General features: G+C 46.2%; 9 protein-coding genes and 1 non-coding gene across 10 annotated transcripts; 6 read left to right on the top strand and 4 right to left on the bottom strand.

Moving 5' to 3' along the window:
* Positions 1 to 213: 213 nt before the first annotated feature.
* Positions 214 to 3,249, top strand: F4817DRAFT_324721 (putative MFS sugar transporter). The gene is made up of 7 exons (XM_049301664.1): positions 214 to 931; positions 985 to 1,036; positions 1,095 to 1,350; positions 1,406 to 1,654; positions 1,716 to 1,965; positions 2,178 to 2,524; positions 2,604 to 3,249. Exons 1-7 carry the CDS (start codon positions 863 to 865, stop codon positions 2,977 to 2,979), a joined length of 1,599 nt encoding a protein of 532 aa, XP_049163213.1. The 5' UTR covers positions 214 to 862; the 3' UTR covers positions 2,980 to 3,249.
* Positions 3,250 to 3,536: 287 nt separating this feature from the next.
* F4817DRAFT_311742 (major facilitator superfamily domain-containing protein) lies at positions 3,537 to 4,234 on the bottom strand (the record flags this gene model as incomplete). The annotated part of the gene is made up of 2 exons (XM_049300036.1): positions 3,537 to 3,907; positions 3,967 to 4,234. The coding sequence occupies 2 exons, from the start codon at positions 4,232 to 4,234 to the stop codon at positions 3,537 to 3,539; spliced, it is 639 nt and encodes a 212-aa protein (XP_049163214.1).
* Positions 4,235 to 5,184: 950 nt separating this feature from the next.
* On the top strand, positions 5,185 to 7,520 carry F4817DRAFT_324722 (putative alcohol oxidase). The gene is made up of 4 exons (XM_049301665.1): positions 5,185 to 5,475; positions 5,542 to 5,882; positions 5,938 to 6,752; positions 6,814 to 7,520. Exons 1-4 carry the CDS (start codon positions 5,415 to 5,417, stop codon positions 7,409 to 7,411), a joined length of 1,815 nt encoding a protein of 604 aa, XP_049163215.1. The 5' UTR covers positions 5,185 to 5,414; the 3' UTR covers positions 7,412 to 7,520.
* F4817DRAFT_324723 (protease prsW family-domain-containing protein) lies at positions 7,521 to 9,412 on the bottom strand. Its single transcript, XM_049301666.1, has 2 exons — positions 7,711 to 9,412; positions 7,521 to 7,634 (listed from the first exon to the last, which is right to left on the bottom strand). The coding sequence occupies exons 1-2, from the start codon at positions 8,668 to 8,670 to the stop codon at positions 7,620 to 7,622; spliced, it is 975 nt and encodes a 324-aa protein (XP_049163216.1). The 5' UTR covers positions 8,671 to 9,412; the 3' UTR covers positions 7,521 to 7,619.
* F4817DRAFT_t13 lies at positions 9,305 to 9,403 on the bottom strand. Its single transcript has one exon. It is a non-coding gene; the product is annotated as a tRNA-Ser (tRNA).
* A 176-nt stretch (positions 9,413 to 9,588) lies between the features above and the next one.
* On the top strand, positions 9,589 to 11,812 carry F4817DRAFT_324724 (putative cytochrome P450). Its single transcript, XM_049301667.1, has 4 exons — positions 9,589 to 9,952; positions 10,016 to 10,777; positions 10,835 to 11,295; positions 11,376 to 11,812. Exons 1-4 carry the CDS (start codon positions 9,729 to 9,731, stop codon positions 11,594 to 11,596), a joined length of 1,668 nt encoding a protein of 555 aa, XP_049163217.1. The 5' UTR covers positions 9,589 to 9,728; the 3' UTR covers positions 11,597 to 11,812.
* A 461-nt stretch (positions 11,813 to 12,273) lies between these two features.
* On the top strand, positions 12,274 to 14,313 carry F4817DRAFT_324727 (uncharacterized protein). The gene is made up of 4 exons (XM_049301668.1): positions 12,274 to 12,823; positions 12,877 to 13,376; positions 13,428 to 13,504; positions 13,563 to 14,313. Exons 1-4 carry the CDS (start codon positions 12,629 to 12,631, stop codon positions 13,919 to 13,921), a joined length of 1,131 nt encoding a protein of 376 aa, XP_049163218.1. The 5' UTR covers positions 12,274 to 12,628; the 3' UTR covers positions 13,922 to 14,313.
* Positions 14,314 to 15,100: 787 nt separating this feature from the next.
* F4817DRAFT_324728 (FAD-binding domain-containing protein) lies at positions 15,101 to 17,473 on the top strand. The gene is made up of 7 exons (XM_049301669.1): positions 15,101 to 15,306; positions 15,374 to 15,758; positions 15,807 to 16,144; positions 16,192 to 16,253; positions 16,344 to 16,771; positions 16,830 to 17,035; positions 17,098 to 17,473. Exons 2-7 carry the CDS (start codon positions 15,445 to 15,447, stop codon positions 17,370 to 17,372), a joined length of 1,623 nt encoding a protein of 540 aa, XP_049163219.1. The 5' UTR covers positions 15,101 to 15,306; positions 15,374 to 15,444; the 3' UTR covers positions 17,373 to 17,473.
* Positions 17,474 to 18,458: 985 nt separating this feature from the next.
* F4817DRAFT_132997 (FAD-binding domain-containing protein) lies at positions 18,459 to 20,698 on the bottom strand. Its single transcript, XM_049297767.1, has 6 exons — positions 20,332 to 20,698; positions 19,946 to 20,280; positions 19,832 to 19,893; positions 19,685 to 19,775; positions 19,300 to 19,633; positions 18,459 to 19,146 (listed from the first exon to the last, which is right to left on the bottom strand). The coding sequence occupies exons 1-6, from the start codon at positions 20,505 to 20,507 to the stop codon at positions 18,666 to 18,668; spliced, it is 1,479 nt and encodes a 492-aa protein (XP_049163220.1). The 5' UTR covers positions 20,508 to 20,698; the 3' UTR covers positions 18,459 to 18,665.
* Positions 20,699 to 21,088: 390 nt separating this feature from the next.
* On the top strand, positions 21,089 to 22,093 carry F4817DRAFT_356000 (UbiA prenyltransferase; the record flags this gene model as incomplete). The annotated part of the gene is made up of 1 exon (XM_049305731.1): positions 21,089 to 22,093. The coding sequence occupies one exon, from the start codon at positions 21,089 to 21,091 to the stop codon at positions 22,091 to 22,093; it is 1,005 nt and encodes a 334-aa protein (XP_049163221.1).
* Between the last annotated feature and the right edge of the window lie 22 nt (positions 22,094 to 22,115).

Consider the following 22,115-nt stretch of genomic DNA (forward strand, 5'->3'; position numbering starts at 1 on the left):
CGCTACCAACAAGCTGCGACTGGAGTTTGTGGAGAGATCTTGGGGTGTTAGAATGCAGACGGCCACCCAACTTTTCCATACCACGAGGGTCTAGATTCACGCGCCTCATTCGTTCCCATTTTCGGAGTCCCCGTTAAAAATGTTGCCAAGTGGAGATAATTAAGCGGGTATCGTTCTCGGCAAGCTGGAACAACTTTCTTTTTTAGTACCTAAGTTTAGAATAACAGTCGTCTTATGACATATATGTATCTCGGCGTTATGGGGCAAATCTTAATCGGCTGTGCTTATTTGGCTAAGGGACGACTGTGGCAATAACACCGCTAATTGGAAAGCCGTTAATGGCCTCAACTTGATCAAATGCGGCAAGGTCGAGTCACCTGATTCCGCACGTTCGGGCTTAAGTGGAATTTTCGCGTGGGGCGCCGAAGTCTAATCCCTGCATCTCCAGACTCCCCCAGTTCCTTACCCCCAGCTGTTACCCCCACAGCCGGTACGCGAACCTTGTTTAATTGGACAATTCAACTTTACAGTCAGACAGTGTACAAAAACTTGATGAAGCACAAGATCATGTACGGTAGCAAAACCCCTGCTGGATTATCCATTACCGGCCTGGCATATCATCATGTCACAGGTCACTCATGCGGCTTAGCCAAATACGGGAATATGTACAATACTAGACCTAGGTATGTACTTCATGGTACTTTGCGAGTCCATTGTACATAAAGAACATCTGCCCACTCGTACTTCATTGTTCTGTTTTCCGCTTTGACAACGTCTAACTACCTCTTTACAAATCTCTCCTCGTCTGTCTCCAGAGTACAAATTAAGGAGCAGACACAACTCTGTAGTTGCTCACAACAAGATGGCAGTATCACGAATGAAAGAGCCCTACTTTGGGCTGAAGGGCAAATGGCTGACCTTCTGGATCACTGTAAGCTAATAACACCTATTTCCGAATAGATGATATGGAGCTAATAATCGTAGCTCGCTTGCGCTACAGACATGACCCTTTTTGGTTATGACCAAGGTGTTTTCAGTAAGTAGCCATTGCATGAATGATACATAGCGTATCGGTATTAATGCCTTGGTTTTAGGCGGTGTTGTTATTTCGAAAGATTATCTAGACGTCCACAACCTACATGGCCCGGAGAATACAAGCATTCTATCAATCATCACCTCGATTTATACTATCGGTTGCTTCCTGGGTGCTATCACCGCATTCTACATCGGAGAGACGATAGGCCGAAAGAAAACTGTACTTGTTGGCACCGCAATCATGAGTGTCGGCGCTATTCTCCAAACAAGCTCTTTCAGCGTTCCGCACATGATAGTCGGCCGTATCGTTACAGGGTATGCACCATTAGGACTTCATACAAATTAATTATTAAACTGACCTGTGGAATAGTATCGGAAATGGAATCAACACAGCTACTGCCCCTGTTTGGCAAACAGAGACCTCCAAAGTGGATAACAGAGGAATGCTTGTCATGATCGAGATGGGCTTGAACATCTTCGGTTTTTCCTTGAGTAATTGGGTTAACTATGGAATGTCATTCGTTGGAGGTTCCGTCGGATGGCGGTTCCCCCTGTCTCTCCAGCTCGTTTTCTGCATCGTTCTCTTCTCTACTGTCCCATGGCTACCGGAGTCGCCCAGGTGAGTGTTTTGTCTACATTGAAACTGCTTGATACGTGCGATTTACTGACTCCAGCTATAGATGGCTGTTTGCACATGGTCAAGAGGACGAAGCGATTAAGATCTTGGCGGATTTGGAAGATAAACCGATTAACGACCCCTACATCGTCGCCGAGCGCGAAGAAATCGTCTTCAGCATTGAGTATGAGCGCCAAAACGCGATCAACTGGGGTGATTTGCTCCGAGGTCGTACCAAATCCGGAACTAAAACAATTCGACGACTGATCCTTGGTTCTGGTACTCAAGCTATGCAACAATTTGGTGGCATTAATGGTACGTACAAGAAGGCATCTTATTCTGAATCCGAAGCTTATTTTATACAAATGCTAACTATGAGGTAGTGAGTAACTTAACTCGAATTTAACGTCTATTCCCTCACCACCCTGAAATTAAGAAAGAACGCACACTATATATCCCTTACCCCAACCGTTTTCATAGGAGAGCTAGACTGGATAATCAAATTCAGGATGCTAACATAAACCAGATCATGTCCTACTACCTTCCTACCGTGTTGATCGAGTCTGTTAAGCTAGACGAGAGCATGGCCCGTCTTATTGCTGCTTGTGCATCAGTCGCCTACCTCTTCGCGTCTTTGATAGCAGCGCCCCTTGTGGAAAGGGTTGGCCGCCGCATCATGATGATGGTTTCCACTGCAATCCAACTAGTCTGCTTCTTGCTTGTCACGGTCCTACTCCACTTCGCGGAGAAACCTGGCTACCTTCACCAGATTGAAGTATCTAAGGCTTCTGTCGTATGGTTCTTCATCTATTATATGGGTTTTGGTTTAGGAATGTTGGGTATCCCATGGCTGTACCCTACTGAAATCAACTCGTAAGTTCAAGACTCTCTCGGAAGCAACAATAGCTTGTGGGATCCTCAAAATTTAGGGGCAATTGCTGATTTGTTATAGTCTTCCTATGCGAACAAAGGGAGCTGCTGTTGCTACCATGACGAACTGGATCACAAACTTCATCGTCGTCGAAGTGACACCCATCGGTATCCAAAAGCTAGGCTGGAAGTTCTACATTATCTGGACAGTGACAAACGCGCTATTCTTGCCCATTATTTGGCTCTTCTACCCCGAGACGGCCAACCGTACTCTGGAGGACCTAGATGCTTACTACCGCGATAACCCACCCCTGGTCCTCCACAAGGACCGCGACTCTACCTCCACAACCCGACCCGAGAGGTTTGCCGAAGCGCAAGGCCGGGATATCGAAGAAGCTACGAAGCACCTGGAGAGGCGCACCTCTGTTGTTCACGACGAAGGGGGTTTGAGCAGTTAAGCTACCTGCTTGCCTTACGCATCCTCGCTCGCGGGGTATCATTGAATGCACGAAGTTTCTCACGAGGTATATTGGCGGGTCTTGCTCGTATGGGTTTCACCATACAACGGTGTTTTACGAATTTATACCTAGCGGGTATACCATAGGGATACATGCGCATGTATTGGGTTTCTGGGTTAGACTTGATACCATTTCCGTCCATAGCAATTGACAATGGACTTCATGAAATAAACGATATACTTGTTAATTTTTGTGTTAGTATTAAGGAGGAATTTTTAGCGATTGCATTGTGATGAAATCGTTAACGTTCGAAGGGTCCGAAAGGACTATCCTGGGTACCGAGTATCATTTAATTTTCACACTTGGCACCACCTGATATACGACACGAAAACTACCATACTGTCATGAGGTATAGTAAATGTCAGGATTCTAGATGAAACATGTAGAACAAAGGACATGTTCAGTATGTATAGACATAGATCCCCGTAGCTAGGTTAGAGTTCCTCGCGGAACAACGAAGTTGTTACAATACTGTTTAGTTCCACCTCGTGACAGGCCTATGAGGATCCTGTAGCACGAGAAGGAGATGATGGGACGAGGAAAATACACGCCGGCGCGGCAACTGCAGCGATGCAGATGTTGATATAAAAGGCCCATCGCCAAGTAGCCGATGAGTCGGCAAATGTACCGCCAATGACAGAACCGAGGATGGTCCCAAGGCACCAGCACATACCGACATAGTTCAAGTATGTTGCCCTTTCGGCTTCCATAGTCATATCCGAGATGATTTTTATAGTGCCGACGTAAATCCCGGATCCGCCGCTGCCGGCAATGGCTCGACCGGCGATAACGGCCTCGATCGACTGTGCGGAGCCGATGACTGCGGAGCCGATCTCAAATATGATTAAAAAGCTTGTAGAGCTTACCCCTGTGCCAAGTTAGTTCCTATGAATCAAAGGACTATGTAATTAATATGTACTCAGAGACGGACCACAGGATTCATGCCCACCTCTCCCATAAGATATGAGACGGAAAGCCATGGAAGCATGTCAAACCGGTTGCCAAAGGTTTCAATCATGCTAGGCCGTGCATTTGCTGTAACGGTATTGTCGAGCGCATAAAGGAAAGTTGAAGATAAGACTGCTAGAACAACGAGAAGCGATCTAAAGCCCCTGACGCCCCGCTCAACTCCAGGTTCGTCATTGCCGGTGGTTTCGGGACTCGGATGTTGAAGATATCCCCTTCTCACCACCATAGCTTCTCTGGGCTCCTATACCCGTGCGAAGTTCTAGTGATGTTCTAACTGATATTGGAGCCATAACGCTGTGGCTTTTGTTACTCTAGGTAATGGAATTATTACGGAATCCTTGGATTGTATGAACTACGTTGGGCAGGAGATTATCTTGAGTAAATGCCTATTCGGTATGCGGAGGAAAAAACGCGTGCCGTGCTTAAAAAGAAAAGTGTGATTTGTAGATGACGGGCAGCTTGAAGATTTTCTGTACAACGTGTTGGCTTGAAACGAGGGAACAATGAAGTTATTCGGGTTCGATCAGGTGACCTTTCACTCCGGCATCCATACTAGCTGTGTAAAGGGGTGTTCGATCAAGTAGACTGTTCGAGAATCAGTATGTTAAAAGGGGTCCATCCATGGCGTATTTGTAGTTAACTTACCTAGGGCCCGGTTAAGTTTCTGCCTCGCGGCTAGGGTAACTTCCTTAGAATAGGAGTTAAGAATGGGAGTTAAGCCAGGGAAGGGAAAGACGAAATAAGAGTGCATTAGACGTGTCGAAGCTATGCACCGATGATGGACACCTACCTGTACATATCCTTTACCTAGTATTTTATTGCTCTCAGCTCTGTATATAGTAACTGAATCATCACCTTCAAACAGGAAAGGTTCAGCCTTGACGGCAACGGTGTTTGTTTAGAGTAAAGAAGCTATGATATTCTACAACACAAGCAACACGATGGCTCGACTCTACGGAATCTAAAATTAAGATGCAGAAATTTACCTAAGGTAAATGATGCCACCCATATACTTTAAAAGTCGAAAGTCGATAATAGAACATTCTCGGTTTAAATTTTCGCCTGAGCGAGATAGCCTGAGGGGGCCGGTAACTAAGGGTAGCGACTTGGTAAGTAAGGGATACTAAATACGACGACTGCACCAACAGAGACGCAACAAAGACTACTGTGTGAAGTATCCATAGCGTAATTAATTTTACCCGATTGGATCATACAATCTATTTATATCCAACTTGCCCTCGTGCAGAGGCCCCTAGGAGCGTGTAGCCTACATGCTACACAGCCTTCGAGTAAATCCCTCCCCTCGAACCGGATAACAGCCTTCAAATCTTCAAAGCGGTTAGAGTCCTAATTTATGCCTAGTTCATGATCAACTAAGCTATAGGATTACAATACTCTCTAGCATCATGGGGCTTTGCACGAAACTCCCGGAGGCGGTTGACGAAGTCGATGTCATCATTGCCGGAGGTACGAATCATTCGTTAAAAAAACCTATGCTTGTGGAAATATACTAACAAACACGTCACAAACCAGGCGGAACCGCTGGTTGTGTCGTTGCCTCTAGGCTTGCGGATGCGCACCCTGCGTTATCTATCTTGTTGATTGAAGGCGGTTCAAACAATGAGATGCCTACTATTGAACATCCTGCATTTTTCATGTCACATCTCGCACCCGATAGCAAGACAAACCTTTTCTACATTGCAAAGCAGTCTTCGGAGGTGGCAGACAGAGCTCTCATCATGCCAGCTGGTGGTGTGCTTGGGGGAGGCTCGTCTACTAACATGATGATGTACAGTCGAGCTCAGCGATCCGACTGGGACTCGTGGAAAGCTCCGGGATGGTCAGCGGATGATATGTTACCATATTTGAAAAAGGTGACTATTCTTCTTATCTAATGCTAAAAGCCCTTACTTAATACTCATTTCGCAGCTCGAAACATACCATGGTAAAGACGAGAAGGGCGTCCACGGCAACGACGGCCCAATCCACATATCTCGTGGCACATATAGTTCGTCCAAGATTGCAGATGAGTGCATTGCGGCGGCAAGTAAATTAGGCTGGCCTGAGGTCGAGGACTTGTCAGACCTCGACTCTGTCAATGCCTTGTGGAGAGCCAAGCGTTTTATCTCGCCTGACGGCAAGCGCCAGGATGCAGCATCATGCTATCTCCACCCCCGTATTCGCGACGGGAAACACCAAAACCTGCATGTGCTCGTTAAATCGCAGGTTATACGTATCCTACTAGACGAGAAGAAGGCTGTAGGAGTCGAGTTTAGGCCCAACCCACTCTTTCACCCTGACGATACTGATCAGGTCTCTCGCAGTGTGAAGGCAAGGAGACTAGTAATTGCATCTTGCGGAGCCTGTGGCACACCGTCTCTCTTAGAGAGATCGGGTATCGGCGAGAGGAATGTCTTAGAACATGCTGGTGTTCCGGTTGTAGTCGACCTTCCCGGTGTTGGGAATGGGTACGAAGATCACCACTTACTTGGCTATCCATACCTCAATGTCCTAGCCCCCACGGACACGCTCGATGGGCTCGTGCTCGGTCGCATGGGAAGCTACGAGGATTTAGTGAAGAATAACGAGAAAATGCTAGGATGGAATGGCCAGGAAATTCAAGCCAAAGTGCGGCCAACAGATGCCGAGGTCGCTGCTCTTGGACCCGAGTTCCAGAAAGCATGGGATAAGGAGTTCAAGGAATGTCCTGATAAGCCCTTGGGAATCATTAACGTAATCGCCGGGTGAGACCTTTCTAAGAGGACTTCTGAAACATCTGTGGTAGTCGTTCTAACTAGCGAATAGTTTCCCGGGGGATATCCGTCTCGCTACTGGCGATCCTTGTCTTGCAGTAACGGCCTTCACTGTCTATCCATTTTCGCGCGGACATATCCACATCACAGGCCCTAACGTGGGCGACCCTGTTGATTTTGAGACGGGATTTTTCGCGGATAAGGGCCAGCTTGATATCAAGAAGCACGCGTGGCTATACAAGAAACAACGTGAGGTAATCCGGCGCATGGCTTCGTACCGCGGCGAGATGGCTCAGTGCCATCCGCCCTTCGCGACTGAATCGAGTGCTGCGAGCGTTAAGTTGAGTGACGGCCCACTTCCCGCCGACGTGCCTGATATCGAATATTCAGCCGACGACGAGGTCGTATTGGAAAAGTGGCTACGTGAGAACGTGAGCACCACTTGGCACTCGCTCGGGACATGCAAGATGCTCCCACAAGCTGAAAGGGGTGTAGTTGACTCCAGTCTAAGCGTCTATGGGGTCCAGGGCCTGAAAATTGCAGATCTTAGTATTGCACCCCGTAATGTGGCAGCGAACACTAACGATACTGCTTTGGCTGTTGGAGAAAGGGCAGCTGATATGTTTATTAAGGAGCTGGCTCTGAAATAGTTTTGAAATTTCTCAGCCTGGGTCTTGGTTATTAGATGCTAACAGCTACAAAAGAAAACATGTACTCTCTTTAATAATATGTTAGCAAGGAGCTTATAGGCCGTGCGATATAAGGAGCAGGGTATCATTTAAGTATTCAAGTACTGAGCTGAGTCTATCGATAAAATACATTCTCCTTCGTACACTAACATTCCCCCTCGTGGGCCATCTACTTCGTTTTACTCTATTGCAAGTTAGTCTCAATCCAATCTATGCTGACCTAGCCATCTCAAGCTTAGGTATTACGGAAAATAACATACCTCATGAGAATTCCAGGTAGCAAATCGTCTCCGAACCACGAGAAGCAGCGTACCTTCGACGATGATAGCAATAACGAGAACAACCAGTAACGACTTTCCGTATGGGTGGATCCATCCAACATTCCCGTTTAAGGCACTGGTGCCAAATAGGGAGAAGTCCCAGGCCCCGTGGATGAGGGCGGGAAGACCTATGATATGTGCTAGACTCGAGGTTTTCCCGCGGAAGTCCCGGCCGGCGGTGCCTAGGCCGATGAGTAGGCCGCCCATGAGATGCATGGGCGAACCGATAAGTACGCGCTCAACAATGGCTAACGCAAGATGCGCAACGCCCTTATTCTCCTGCACGGCAGCATAGATGAACCCCATGTTCTCGAAGGTGCTGAAGCCCAGAGCGGCTGCAGCTGCCAACGTAATATAGTTATGCTCGTGCGTAATGCGCCCCCGACGTCGAGCATATACCAATCCAGAATACTTGAGAAGCTCTTCCGGAATACTAGCACCGAAGTACGCAAACAAGAACATGAAGGCCCAATACTGCCAACTACCGGCTATCTGTCTCCTCGCAGCTAACGTCTCGGCATTTAGGCTAGCGACTTCACCCTCACCCCTTGCGAACTCGGCGAGAATGGTAGGCGCCGAGGACGGGAACAGCGCATAGCTGAATAGGTAAAATAAGAGGGACTGGACAACAATGACAGCGAAAACGCCAACGGTGCCGACGAGCACATACGTCCAAACGAAGGTCTCGATATCCGTCCTTTGGTCTACGGGACGCGCGCGGTCATACCGTAGCAGAAAGAACGTCGGGGTTAGGACGAACAAGGAAAGCAGCGCCGTCAGGGGTGATGAGATACCGAGAGCGATAAAGATGGCCGGTAGGATGACCCAGAGTAGGATTCTCGTGGAGCGAGAAAACTGAAGTTTACTCGGCACCTCGATAGCCTGAGGTTTTGCCCCCATCGTCAATGGCACTTATAGGTGGATATCCCTAAGAAATGCCGCGATGACTGGGATTATAGATAAGTATCTCGGGTAGGGGGCTTTTCAGGGGCTTTCTAATTGATGTTGCTATCCGTGAATGTAGGCGGTTAGATGAGGAATTGAACTGATGAGAATTCACGAGTATCAAACATAACCGCCGGAATTGACCTGGTATTTATTCCCAAGATGAGAAGATATGTTATCGCGAAGTATTGTCGTCTAAAGACCGATGATGAAATTTCAACATGTTAAGCGAATCAGATTGCGACCGTGATGAGTTCGCTGAGAACCGAGTGTGCATATACGCCGTATTCAACTACGTGATTCGTTTATCTCTTCGCTAATAAGAAACACATCGTGATCTTCGAAATGAAAAGATCCTATAAAAGAAACAGTAGTTAACTAGAATTATCGGGTCTTCTCATAAAAATGATTGATTATTAAGTCGGGGATTAGAATCTTCGCTCCTCCCTAGACTAATTAATTGGACACTAGAAATGAAGTTGCTTGCCTTATAAAACGGAATGTGAAGTTGTGAACGAGTAAAAAGAAGAAGAAACCATCCATTGAAAATAAAAGGTAAAAAATGAAATTTGATGACATTTGTTAGAAGCGACGCCTGCAGGATTCGAACCTGCGCTCCCGAAGGAAATGCCTACCGGTATATCGAAAATATAGCAGGGCATCGCGTTAACCACTCCGCCAAAGCGCCTCGCTATTTTGTTCGGTGAGCATTTTGGTCAACAAACACCATTATTATTGTTAGTTTAGCGCCCGCAATTCTAAAAGTGGACCATCCGACATGGACCTTATATCGGTTATTCCAATAACTACGGATAGTTGAACATGGTTACAGTTGCTGATCTCTACATGTGAATATGGATACGAATCCAAAGGTACATGTTGGCTATGTGAACATTAATTTGAATAAGACTGCCTTATAAGTCGGGAGCCCCTCCACAAGCCAAATATGAGTTGCATCATTAGTAAAGGTCGATTTATGAAGTTTAGCACGAAGTGAACTCTCGTGAACGATCATGGACAATATTCATATTATCAATGATCGCATATCCAGCGTGGTGGATGTGCGACTCCTCGCCATTCCACTCGCTATTATTCTGTGGGTTGGTTATGCTGCTATATTTCGAACGGATGCTGTCGGCAAAGTGGAAGAACCAGCGCAACTAAAAGATCCTATCCCTTTTATATTCAACACTTTCCAGAACTTGACCAACATGGGAGCTTTTCTAGATAGGGCCATGTGAGATTCTTCGTCCCAGGCTACTCCAATTTGCCACTTCAAACTAACTACCTAATTTTATAGTCCCTTGTTACGGGAGAGGAGAGTTATTAGGTTTAACCTGGCCTTGAGACCTGTCTATTGGATAACAGGGCCCAATCTTGTCCAGAAGCTATTTGTCACAAATTCATCGTTGAACTCAAATATAGTACCTCTTATTCTTATAGATAAGCTATGGGGGGTGCCTAAAGAGGAGTCTAAGAGATTTGCAGACGACAAAACTGGTCGCTTGACGTCTCCCATACCAGGCACAATGACCAGCCCAGATCAAAAGCGTCTGTGGCATACGGAACATCAGATCTACGACAGATATCTCACCCAACCTCCTTACAGCAACCAACTAGGCCAGCATTTCTTCGATGTGCTAGCGAAGCGGCTTGATGAATTTCCTACCACCGAGTGGACCACTATCAACCTTTTCGCTTTTATGAGATACACTATACCCGAGTGTGCCGTCATCACCATGTTTGGACCTCGAATGCTTGAGCTCAACCCGGACCTTGTTGATGCTCTCTGGGGCTTAGATGCTAACCTTGGGAAGCTAGTCTGGGGTTTACCTAGCTTTATTACCCCTCGGCCGTATAAGATACGAGACGAACTGCGTGCAATGATGGCGAAGTACCTTAACGCCGCATGGGCCAATTTCGACTGGAATGGGCCTGATGCAGATTCAGACTGGGACGTTCACTTCGGTGCGCGAGTTTCTCGGGAGATAGCAGTATGGATGAAAGAAAATAACCTCTCAATCGAAACTGCCTCCGGCCACACCATGGCGAGGTTGTTTGGGTTAGTCCACACTCTACACTGGAGTAACGGTGCATAGATCGTGCTAACAATGTGCAGGATCAATGGAAATAGCGTTCCGTCGGTGACGTGGGCCATAATGGAATCTCTACAGAGGCCTGGGCTTTTACAAGATTTACGAGACGAAGCCCAAAAAGCCATTATAGTTGACGCAAACACCGGAGAACGCCATATGAATACGCAAAAACTTCTAGCATCGCCCCTATTACAGGCTATTTTCCAAGAGACCCTACGCATGCACACATCATTTATGCTGACTCGAGAGGCTCGGGAAACTATTTCTATTGGCGGCTATCGTATAGAAAAGGGGTCGCTAATACAGGCTCCTACGGACGTAGCTCATTACGAAGAGGCCGTTTGGGCTATTAACGGCCATCCAGCATCTGAGTTCTGGCCGGGGAGGCATATCAGGCTTGTGGAAGGAAAAGACGAATCTGGAAATCCTATCACTCAACCAGAATTTTTCGCAAAGGCTCGTCCTAGTTCATTCTTTCCATTTGGTGAGTTCCCTAGCAGTAAAATTTAGAAGTATAATCTATTACTACCACGAGAGTGTATTGGCTGACAGTTACATCAACAGGAGGAGGCAATGTAGTATGTCCTGGGCGGCACTTTGCGAGGCAACAAATCATCATGGGGTTGGCTATCATAGTGTCTAAATTCGACATAGAATTCATCGAGTGGACAACTTTAGACGGCAAGAAGTCTGACCGGCCACCAAGGAACAGTAAAGACTTCGCCGGCACGGTATCGACCCCTCCGGACCGGGATATGAAAATTCGGTGGAAGAGGCGTTGGTAGGATGGTTAAGCTTATCGAACGATCGTAGATTTGAATACTAGCAAGCCTCGCTATACCATCCGTCTTCGTTCTAGCTCACTATTCAGTAGATGAATTGCTAATACTTCGCTATCCATACCCATCTGATAGAGTCGGTCTACAACCAATCATGAGACCAGGGAGTTGCACTCAATCTGACGAGATGATTAATTTGTGTAACTAAATAAGTAATATCCAGCGAGTATATACAAGATTCTATCCAACCCTCCCACGCTTCTGATGCATTAAGTTACATCACATAGTGGCAATGAAGCAGGCGAGTGGCCTGGAAGCATTCGGGTGAATGCCTAGAAAGAGGCGCATTTGTAGGAACTAGTAGGATGTAGCAGTACTTATTAATTGGGTAGCATTCGCTACGATATCCAGGCGCTCAGAATTGAACTAGTCATCCTTTAAATAGAAGAGTCCTAAAGTGGCGGGACGTTAAGATAAGAATTATAGCTCGTCACCTGAACCGTAATGGAACCGTTGTGTTAACGGTTTTGTTTCCGGGTATTCTATTGGACAGCTCGTTGTAATGGGGGGTATGATGAGTTAAGCGTCAGCATGGCTGGCTCCAGACGCAGTGCTACCTTTCCACGACCTAGAGGGTCTTGGAGGGGTCGTCTTTTCGTCTGATGTAGGATCTCACATGTCTGGGCTCGTCGCCTTCTCGTCTCCGGGGTAGATTCAATAGTCTTAATCAGACCTAAGATATTCCTCATACAGTAAAATATTTCATATCAAGAGATGGGCGTTTCATTCGAAGGAGTTATGCATCGCCGTTGTGTTTGGGACTTTTGACTATCACGGCGCATTACATGTTAGAGGAATCTTGCGATACCCTTCCGTGAAAAAGGTACGATCCTATAAGGCGAGTCTGGTGCGCCTATGAGATCACTGAGGTGGCTTACCTTTCTCCCCCAAATCATACCCCCCAAGTTTCATCCAGAGTTGGACTCGATCGCCTCTACTTTAATTTGACTGCTGTGTTACCGCCCATCATCGCAAGATATGGCTGCACTTGTGCCTCTGGACGAACTGATACCCTTTCCCACGGAGGTTAACGACACCCATAAGGTGTATAGAATCGCGGCCGCCTGTATAGCCCTCTGCATTGTTACTACGGGCTTCGTGGTAGCACGCCTTACACTCCGAGCCCGATCCAAGAATTTGGGACCGGATGATTATGCCATCATACCAGCAACTGTAAGTTAAAGACACCTCGTTACACTCGATCGCTTCTTCTCATTATCAGATAGATACTGTACATCGGCTGGTCGAGTTTAGCAGCCTACATCAACCTCAATGCGGGAGTCGATAAGCCTCTATGGGAGATCACCATAGAGGAATATTCCCTATGGTACAAAGGAATCGTAGCGACGGCATGGCTATACCCTATAATGTCAGGCACCATCCGAGTTTCCATCACCCTGTTCTACCTGCGTATCTTTGGACACGGTAACAATGTAACGACCAGGCGGGTTCTTTATGCATTCTTAGCCTTGCAGGGCGTCTACGTCGTGGTCTTCTCCATTACACCCGTTTGGGCTTGCCAACCACTCTACTGGGCATGGGACCCTCTACAGCATCCTCTACACTGCAACGATTTATACTATACGTACTCGACGATCGGCCTCTACAGCGTTAGCTTAGCGTACGACGTTGTTCTACTATTATTCCCAATATTCCCCGTTGTGAAGCTCAATATGGGTTGGCGAAGACGTCTTGGTATCATGGTAATCTTCATGTTGGGTGCAGCGTGAGCAATTCCCCTCCAGAGTATTCGAGTAGAAACTTATATAAAATGTAGGGCTAGCATTGCTGCTGCATTGAAGTTGGCGCTGTTTGTGGACGGCATCCGAAGATTTGTGGTTACGGATCCCGTCTGTCAGTATTATCAAGACTTTTTTCATCTTTATCCTATCTATCTAACAGAAGATCTCAGTTTTCAAATACCTCGCCTCGCGCTTTATTGCCGGGTCGTTCGCTGGTTATGGCGAGACATTTTGGATCCCGTCTCAAGTCGAGCCTACTGTCGCCCTCATCGGAGCATCGCTACCAGCACTCGGCCATTCCATGAGGCTCGTTGCAGGGCATGTCACAAAAGTATGGTCTAGTTTAACTTCGACTTCCAAGACTACGACTTATGACTCCCAATCAAATCCACCAACATTTGGCAACAAGCAGACAGCTAGTAAAGGAGGGTTTCGACCCCTGAATGAATCACAGATCGAGCTACGGGATACAGGAAGGTCCAAAGTCGATAGTCGCGCGCAATCTACCGACAATAGGAGTTATTATTGATTTTTACGAATGTAGGCATCACGTCATACGGCCCTGGAAGTCGCCGTATCATGTAAATTTAGCGGCTCGTCAACCGATCCTCTGTATTATAACACGACGTTTCCTGCCGGTAGAGATGATGAGTCTTGGGCGCGGAAACGATTTGATGTTGTACATATGAATTAAAAAGTTATGAATTAAAAAGTTATGGAAAAGGCAATGTATACAATTTAACGAAGTTATCTACGAGAGAAATGCCCATCGCCAAACGTATCCACTCAATTAATAATAGCAAAGAATATGAATATTCGTTAAATAACCTTGAGATCGTATTGATCATCAAGTCCGCTTTTAAACTACTGATTCAATTACGATGAGCGAGGAATTGAAAACAGGTTAATGTGCCAAAACAGTCTCAAGTTGCTAATAGCCAAGGACAAAAGGACATATTAATGTAATATCTAGGAATATATCGAATAGCGCACCAATCAACTTGGAGGGTACAGTGCGAACTTGGTAGTGATGCTATAATGTTACATTGAGATTGGGTATATCTACAAGATGGGTAGATCCTCCAACTTACGTGCATATTGACTGGGGAGTTAGGACGGAGGCTAGTACTTATCCATAACGACTAGAAGTCCCTTGCCTACGGCACAGTGCTCTAATAATCACCGTGATCATTACAAAGTACCTAATAACATAATGAGGTATTTAGTCCGTGCCATCCGAAGGGGTAGAATGGTAGGCTGCATGTAAGGGTGACCATAATCCGACTCATCACCCACACGACCTAAATACATAGATAGGTAGCAAAACGCGTGGCCTAGCTCCCCGCCCCGGAGAGTTACAGCAGGAAATAAACACCTGCAGGCGAAAAGGGTGGTGGTATTTGTAGCCTTCGGACAGTCCTAACTAGGTCAGGTGAGACGCTGGCATCATTGAAAGATAGAGGATGTGTAAGACCGGTCTAGAATGTCCATAGAAGGATTCGAGCTGCAATGTTCTTTCGTAACTCAAGAAAGGGGTATTCTCCGAGGGGCTGTTTGAGGTTATGGTATTATCTTTCAAAGCTGAAGCGGAAGCTGAAGCTGAAGCTAGCTGCTTGCGGCCCTATAATTGCTGAAAATCGTATAGGTAAAATTAACTAGCTGGTAGGATCGGATTGCGAGCTTGAAATGAGTTTAATAGATGGTTTAACTCCGAAGTATTAAACTCTGTACGAAGGCACTCCTTGAGTAGATATTTACTTAATTAACCGTTGTTCTATCATTGTTCTAAAGAATATTCGATGCATTGGTGCTCCAATACGATTACATAGCCCAGCCACCTCTTAGTCCTGCAGCTTTCGGTAGCATCTCAACGACCAACGGGCTAGAGGTTGCAACCCTATTGGTTTAATCCAGGTAAGTGTAACACAACAGCAACATCGGTACAGCACAACTGGGAGAGCTTCTAATGACCAGTCGTTAGGATAGGACAATTACATAACGTTGCATTTCAAGAGGGCCAAGAAAGGCGTTCTCTTTCTAGCTCTAGGGGCTATGGCGGTGCTCTCCAGTATTATCAGTGCATTATCACTGCTGAGCATTGTCGGTTCTGACATAGTACTCGCCGATTCTACCTCACAAACAAGTGCTTACCTTGAATTTCGGGACAATATGAGCGAAAAGTTCGAAGCTTTTTACAACAGCATAGGCCTGTCGGAAGCACAGGCTGGAACTCTAAAGGAGAAGTACGGTATAGAAACAACTGATGCAAACTCTGTTGAGGCAGCTTGCACAGCGGCACAACTTAGTCTTGGAGCTTCTATAGTTGATACATCTCCCTTAAACCAAACAGTGGTGGGCGAAAACTGGTAAGTTCTGCATAGCCTATTCATCATTCTAGTCTCATATGTGTCAAGGTCAAAAGCCTGCGTGACCGAACCCTACTGCATAGTCCAACCGAAAACACCAGAAGATGTATCCAAGGTCATCAAAACGATTAGCTATTACGGCGTCAAATTTGCCGTTCGCAGCGGTGGTCATTCTCCCAACCCTGGATGGTCAAGCGTGGGGCAAGGAGGAATTCTTGTGGACTTGCAAAACCTGAATCAAATCAACCTAAGTTGCGACAAGAAAGTGGCGAGTATTGGTCCCGGGGCTCGATGGGGTGAGGTGATCTCGACTCTAGATGCACAAGGGGCTACCGTTATAGGTGGGCGAGTTCCCAGTGTCGGTGTAGCAGGAGTTATCCTAGGTGGTATGTTACAAACCCCTGTTGTTCCTAGGTATTTCTAACACTATTAGGGGGTTACTTTCATTTTACAGGACAGTTTGGTACTGCCGCCGATAACGTGAAGAACTTTGAGGTATGTGGTACTCCTTGATGAGTGTGCCGGGCAGGTGGCAATCAAGTCCTAGGTCTCGGCTTAGACTTCACGTGCTAAATTGTACTCTAGATTGTCCTATCGGATGGCACGATCACAAATGCTAGTTCTACTGTCAACCCGGATCTCTTTTGGGCTTTGAAGGGTGGTGGGCCTAACTTCGGAATCGTAACTCGATTTGACCTATATACCGTACCCGTAAGAGGGATCTGGTATCAGGCGTCGATATACTCGGTCGACCAAGCTGACGCTCTTTTGGAGGCTTACGCCAAGTGGCAGCAGAATGAAGGCGCAACCGATCTCAAGGCCACCGTAGGTCTTGGTATTTCTCTCGACTCCATCAGCATTGGTCTCGTATATTCGGAACCGACAGAGGATCAGCCAAGCGCGTTTGCACCCTTCAGAGACATAGAACCACTTCTGGTCGCTGTGCCACCAACCAACGGTTCAATTTCCGCTTTGACGGCGATAATGGCCAGTACTGGAACTGGGTCAGACCGGTACGTACCCATACTGCTAAAAACTATTTTGAATAGGGGCTGATGAAATTGTAAACAGCCATGATTACCGAGCCGCCAGCACCCGCATCGACGCCCAACTTTACAAGGACGTGTACGCCTTTTGGCGGGAGAAAGCCCTTGCAGTTCGCAACGCCACAGGAGCAAACCAGAGTTTCACTATCCAGCCTGTTCCCAAGAATGTTGCCATACAGGGAGAACAGAAAGGGGGAAATCCAATGAATATCCTCAAGGATAACCACGGATGTATGTCTAACCTCTTCTCAAGCATAATGTTGTAGATAACTTACCTAACTAATAATCACTAGGGTGGACGACGATTGTTGATTGGGATGATGAGAAGGACGACGATCTGGTAAGGTCGGTCTCGATCCAGACAAGCGAAAAATGGAAGGAACTAGGAGACGAGCGAGGTTTATCACTACCATTCACCTTCATGAACGACGCTTCTCGAGATCAGAACCCGCTCGCGTCTTACGGTACCGAAAACGTCAACAAGCTGAAGCAAATCTCCCAGAAGTATGATGCTTCGCAATTATTCCAGAAGCAACAGAACGACGGGTTCCTACTTTCTAAATTGTAAACCATAATTTCTAATCTATTAGTTAAGTTGTATCAGGAGATGCCTTATATATGGCAGTTATAGATAATCATATATCAATACGATAATTGCTTTCAACTACACATCATTAAGTACTTTGGGTTTAAACACAGCATATAGAGCAACAACCACCTTATTACCTTAGTTACATTATGACTATTCCCTCTTTTGGCGACATATTTAGGCGATCATATGATTTCCAAGTGGTTGCAATTTCCATTAACCTATTTCATGTCGTCTCTACTTGGTAACATGGATCTAGATTCCAAATAGACACGTTTGAAAGGATTTCATAATTTAAAGTTACCCAACAAATATGATAGTAACTCCTGCATACTTCGTGAGTGTCACTTTTGCTGCACCTGGGGTCGCACAATCTTTAGGTAATACTCTTTCGAGAAAGAAGGTTGGAAGCGAGAAACGAACACCCATGATAAGCGGATATTTACACTCGCTTAACGACCTAAAAATGAATTGCATGTCGCGAATCTAATACAACTATGTACAGCTCCGCAAATATCATATGTCATTTGTGAGAATCTTGTTAGTGTCACCGCCTTTCACATATCAGCCTTTCAGGAGATACTATGGGTTACATGATTCCAACATGGTGGGTTGCACAGCCTAATATACTTTAAATTCAAGGTCGTATCACAACGGCTAACGCATGTAAGCTTAAACGGTCTTAGAGTTGAATGCACTGCTACGTTGCGGTAGCTTTGGAGTCGAGTCTGTGATTTGACAGTAAACCGTTCAAGCGGATACCATGTGTCAGCAGCATCTAGAAACTTGAAGTCCTACTAGCTCATTGACGTAAGACTTACTAAAAGGTACTGTAAGTCTCTCCAACGACTAGTTTCCGGATATAACGGACATCCACGGATGTTCATGGACAATTAGGATTCTAAATTTTCCGTTTAAGGTAGGTCTAGGATCCTTTTAACTCCTTCGAGCTGTAGAGGCTTGTTAGTCACTCGTAATTCACTAATAAACCTGGCGCTTTCAAGGATGAGATCTCAATAAACAACGGCTAGATCTTGGAATATACACGAATTTGATAAGTATTGTGGCCTTTTTAGTTCGCTCCTGTGGGTCTGAGAGGTAAGCACTTAAGCAGCATACCGAGCAAGGTGCTCTCAGAAGCATGCTGCATTTTAGGATCTCAACAAAGTATAACGAACAGTATGAACATTGGTTTACAAATAACTAATACTATACCCATTTATGTATGTCTTGTACACGGAAACCGTTCCTATCGCTCCTTTTCCCATTACATCATGGGATTTTATAACCCCCTGGGACCAACCTCTGGAACACCAAGTCTGGATCGTACTCACGTTGTATCCGCCGGAACTTCCGAACGTTATTTGTGCCGTAATGGTCGATGACTTCTTGGTCCCAGCTTGCATCGTTCATGAAAATGTACCGTAAAGAGTTACCGCTTTCCTTTGCGGCAGCTTGAACTTCGCCGATTAGCTGCGTTGAGCCGCTATGTACTACCTCATCATCATCCGGCCACAGCCAACCAGAATCAACTTTGAACCAAGTTTGGTTGACGGCCGTTAAGCCTAACGCGTTACCACCCTTTGCATTGCCAGCCTCGACGACACTGCTGGATATTGGCTGTATAGAGAAGGAGGTAGATCCCGCAGTAGCCGAGCGGATCTTGTCTAGCGCCTTTGACGTAGTTACAATAGAGCCAATCTTATCATACAACTCCTTGCTCGGCGTTATAGTAGTAGTAAACCAATCAATCCTGTACCTGCATTAGAATCTGCCTCAATCAACTAATGGGGTAAGAGTGTAGTATGCTAATATACGAAAAGGGGCAAGGCTTGGCATAGTAACTTCGGTGACGAGTGGACTTATATATCGTCAAACGGTGTTGAAGGAATTGCCAAATACGTACCTCGGTGGGAGCTGTGCTTGTGCTTGTCCACTAAGGAATTCCGTGAAGGAACTGATCGCTGTAGTGTCGAATGTAGTGTTGATGTGGTAGAACGGCTCAAACGCTATAGGATTCGGCTCTGGCTTCAGGTAGATCAAACTCAGTATAACCCCAAATGACTCGTTAATAGGAAACCCTTGAAGCATCAAATTTGCGTAAGGGTCCTTATTTGGCGCTGTTTGATACTTGAAGGCGGCCGTAAGTAACTCCGGAACGTCTGCTAGCGTGTATCCTCTTATTCCACCCCAGACTCGCTGGACAGGATACGTGGAGAGCTTGAACGTAGTTACGATACCTGTTATATATCTTAGCTTAGTAAGTCTTGAGCAATAGGAAACAAACGCACCAAAATTGGTAGCTCCTCCTTTCAAAGCCCAAAACAGATCTTTATTAGTGTTTGCATTGGCATGGACAAATGACCCATTAGCCAGAACTACCTAGTAGGCAGTTAATATTATTGTATATCATAAACTTGGTAAATATGGGATTATACCTCGAATTCTACCACGTTATCACAAGCTAGACCGTGAAGATCAGACAAATAGGAGAGGCCGCCTTGCAGTTCAGATGTCAGTCGTTGTTCTAAATTGAAAACTGGAAGACTTACCTCCAAGAATTAGCCCTCCTACACCTACGTCGAGCACTCTTCCACCAACAACAGTGACATTGAATTGATCAAGTTGCTTGTAAACATTCTCCCATTTTTGACCAGCACCAATGTTCGCCACATTATTCTCAGCATCGTAATCTACGCCATTGAATTTCGAAAGGTCAATCAAAACTCCTTGGTCGATATTTGCTGCCCCAGGTGACGGGGAGTGGCCTCCTGAGCGCACAGCAAAGCTGACATTGGCAGCTACCAACTTGGGGATGACATTTTGCAAGTCGTCTACAGACTCTGGCTGGAAAATACAGGTCGGCGTTTTCCACGCAGTTTGAGACCTTCCATTGTTAGCTTCCGTAACTAGACAGATGTTCTGTTAATAAGCTTACCAATTCTCTGTTCTTAAAGTAGAATATTCCGTATCATTAGGAAATACGATAGCGCTTCCGAATGTACCATCGAGTTGTTTACACAGTGAAAGACTTGAATCAGAAGTAAGAACCGCCCCTAGGCAGTGTGAATAAAGTAAGCCGAAAGCGGCTAGAAGGAATAGCTGCTTCAGCATAACGTGAGAGTATGACAACTGTCAATAGTGAACAAGATGGCATCAACCTTCACTAATGAAAAGCTGTCCTGCTGGAAAAAATGTCTGGCAAGACCATATATGACGATTCTCTAACCGCTTCGCATTCGATGTCCTAGATTAGCGACCTACTCTTGTAGTAGTTCGTGGCTGTTGTTGCAGAGTGCTATGACTGCGCCTTGGTCGAATATTGGAATCATTGAGCGAGATACACATCCATCAGTGGGACCACTTAGGAGCTATCCACGCCACTATGCACATATAGAAACGGTCAAGATCAAAATAAGAATAGATTGGGACTATAGACGGGCCATGTAACCAAAACTGTTGTGTCTCGGTACCTTGATTTTTAGGGGCAGGCATGGACTTACAAGATTGGACTAGGTACGACTACTAGCTTGCTCAAACCTCGGCATCGAGAGTGGTAGTTGAATATTTAAGTAGGTAAGTATAACTACCTACCCAGAAGCGAACGATGTTGAAATATGAGCATGGTTTCGAGACTCCTCTTCAAATCGACACTACTAAAAGCCCAACCAAGCCCGAAGCGCCAGCTTTCCGCCATGGCAACTAGTGAGCTCCACGAGAAAGTACCTTTACAGGAAAGCGCCGGCAACGACAGGCTGGGCCAGCAATATGGAGGTGGTCATACGGGTAAATGGGTTAGTCGCCTGCCGCCATCGGTGATTCCATACATACAATTGGCTCGGCTTAGCCCCCCCGTTGGGCTTATCCTCATCTATATTCCGCATTTCCTTGGTATTCTCCACTCGGCCATCCTGCAGCAGGGCTCAAGTCCCGCAGCCCTATGGACTGCCGCTGTCCTACTGCTTGGGGGCAGTTTGTTCTGTTCCAATGGCGCACATAGTTGGAATGATTTGATCGATACCTCTGTCGACAAGTTAGTTGCTCGCACTCGCAATCGTCCTATTGCTCGAGGTGCGATCTCACCCCGAGCTGCCTTCATTTTCACTGCGACGCAAGCCGTTAGCGCTGCAGTATTCCTTCTCGGCTTTCCAAAGCAGAAGGTCGCAGCCTATTGGGCAGTACCAAATATCGTCGCTACGATATACTACCCCTACGCGAAACGTCATACCTATTTCGCTCAGTTTGTGCTGGGATTCTGTCTTTCGTGGGGGGTTTTCATGGGTGCTTTAGCAATGGACGCGGATCCTCTAGAGAATTATTCAACTGCGTTCCTGTTCCTTGCATGCATCCTTTGGACGGTTATCTACGACACGATATACGCACATCAGGATGTTAAGGATGACACCAAAATCAACCTAAAGAGTATGGCAGTCTTATGCGGGAATAAGACAAAGCACTTACTCTGGGTCCTTTTGAGCGGCATGCTGGGTCTGCTTTCTGCAAGTGGTTACCTAGCCCAGATGGGACCCTGGTATTATATCCTAGCGGTTGGGGGCTGCTTTGCGTCCCTGGGAACAATGATCTTGAATGTGGATCTCGGGGATTCGTTAAGTTGCTGGTTGTGGTTCAGATATGGATTCTGGCTTGCCGGGGGGTCAATGACAATTGGGTTACTTTCGGAATACCTACTAAGATTGTAAATAAGGGGACTACAAGTTCAAG

The sequence above is a fragment of the Daldinia loculata genome (assembly GCF_022478755.1).
Source record: "Daldinia loculata strain CBS 113971 unplaced genomic scaffold F4817scaffold_3, whole genome shotgun sequence".
NCBI classification, from domain to species: domain Eukaryota; kingdom Fungi; phylum Ascomycota; class Sordariomycetes; order Xylariales; family Hypoxylaceae; genus Daldinia; species Daldinia loculata.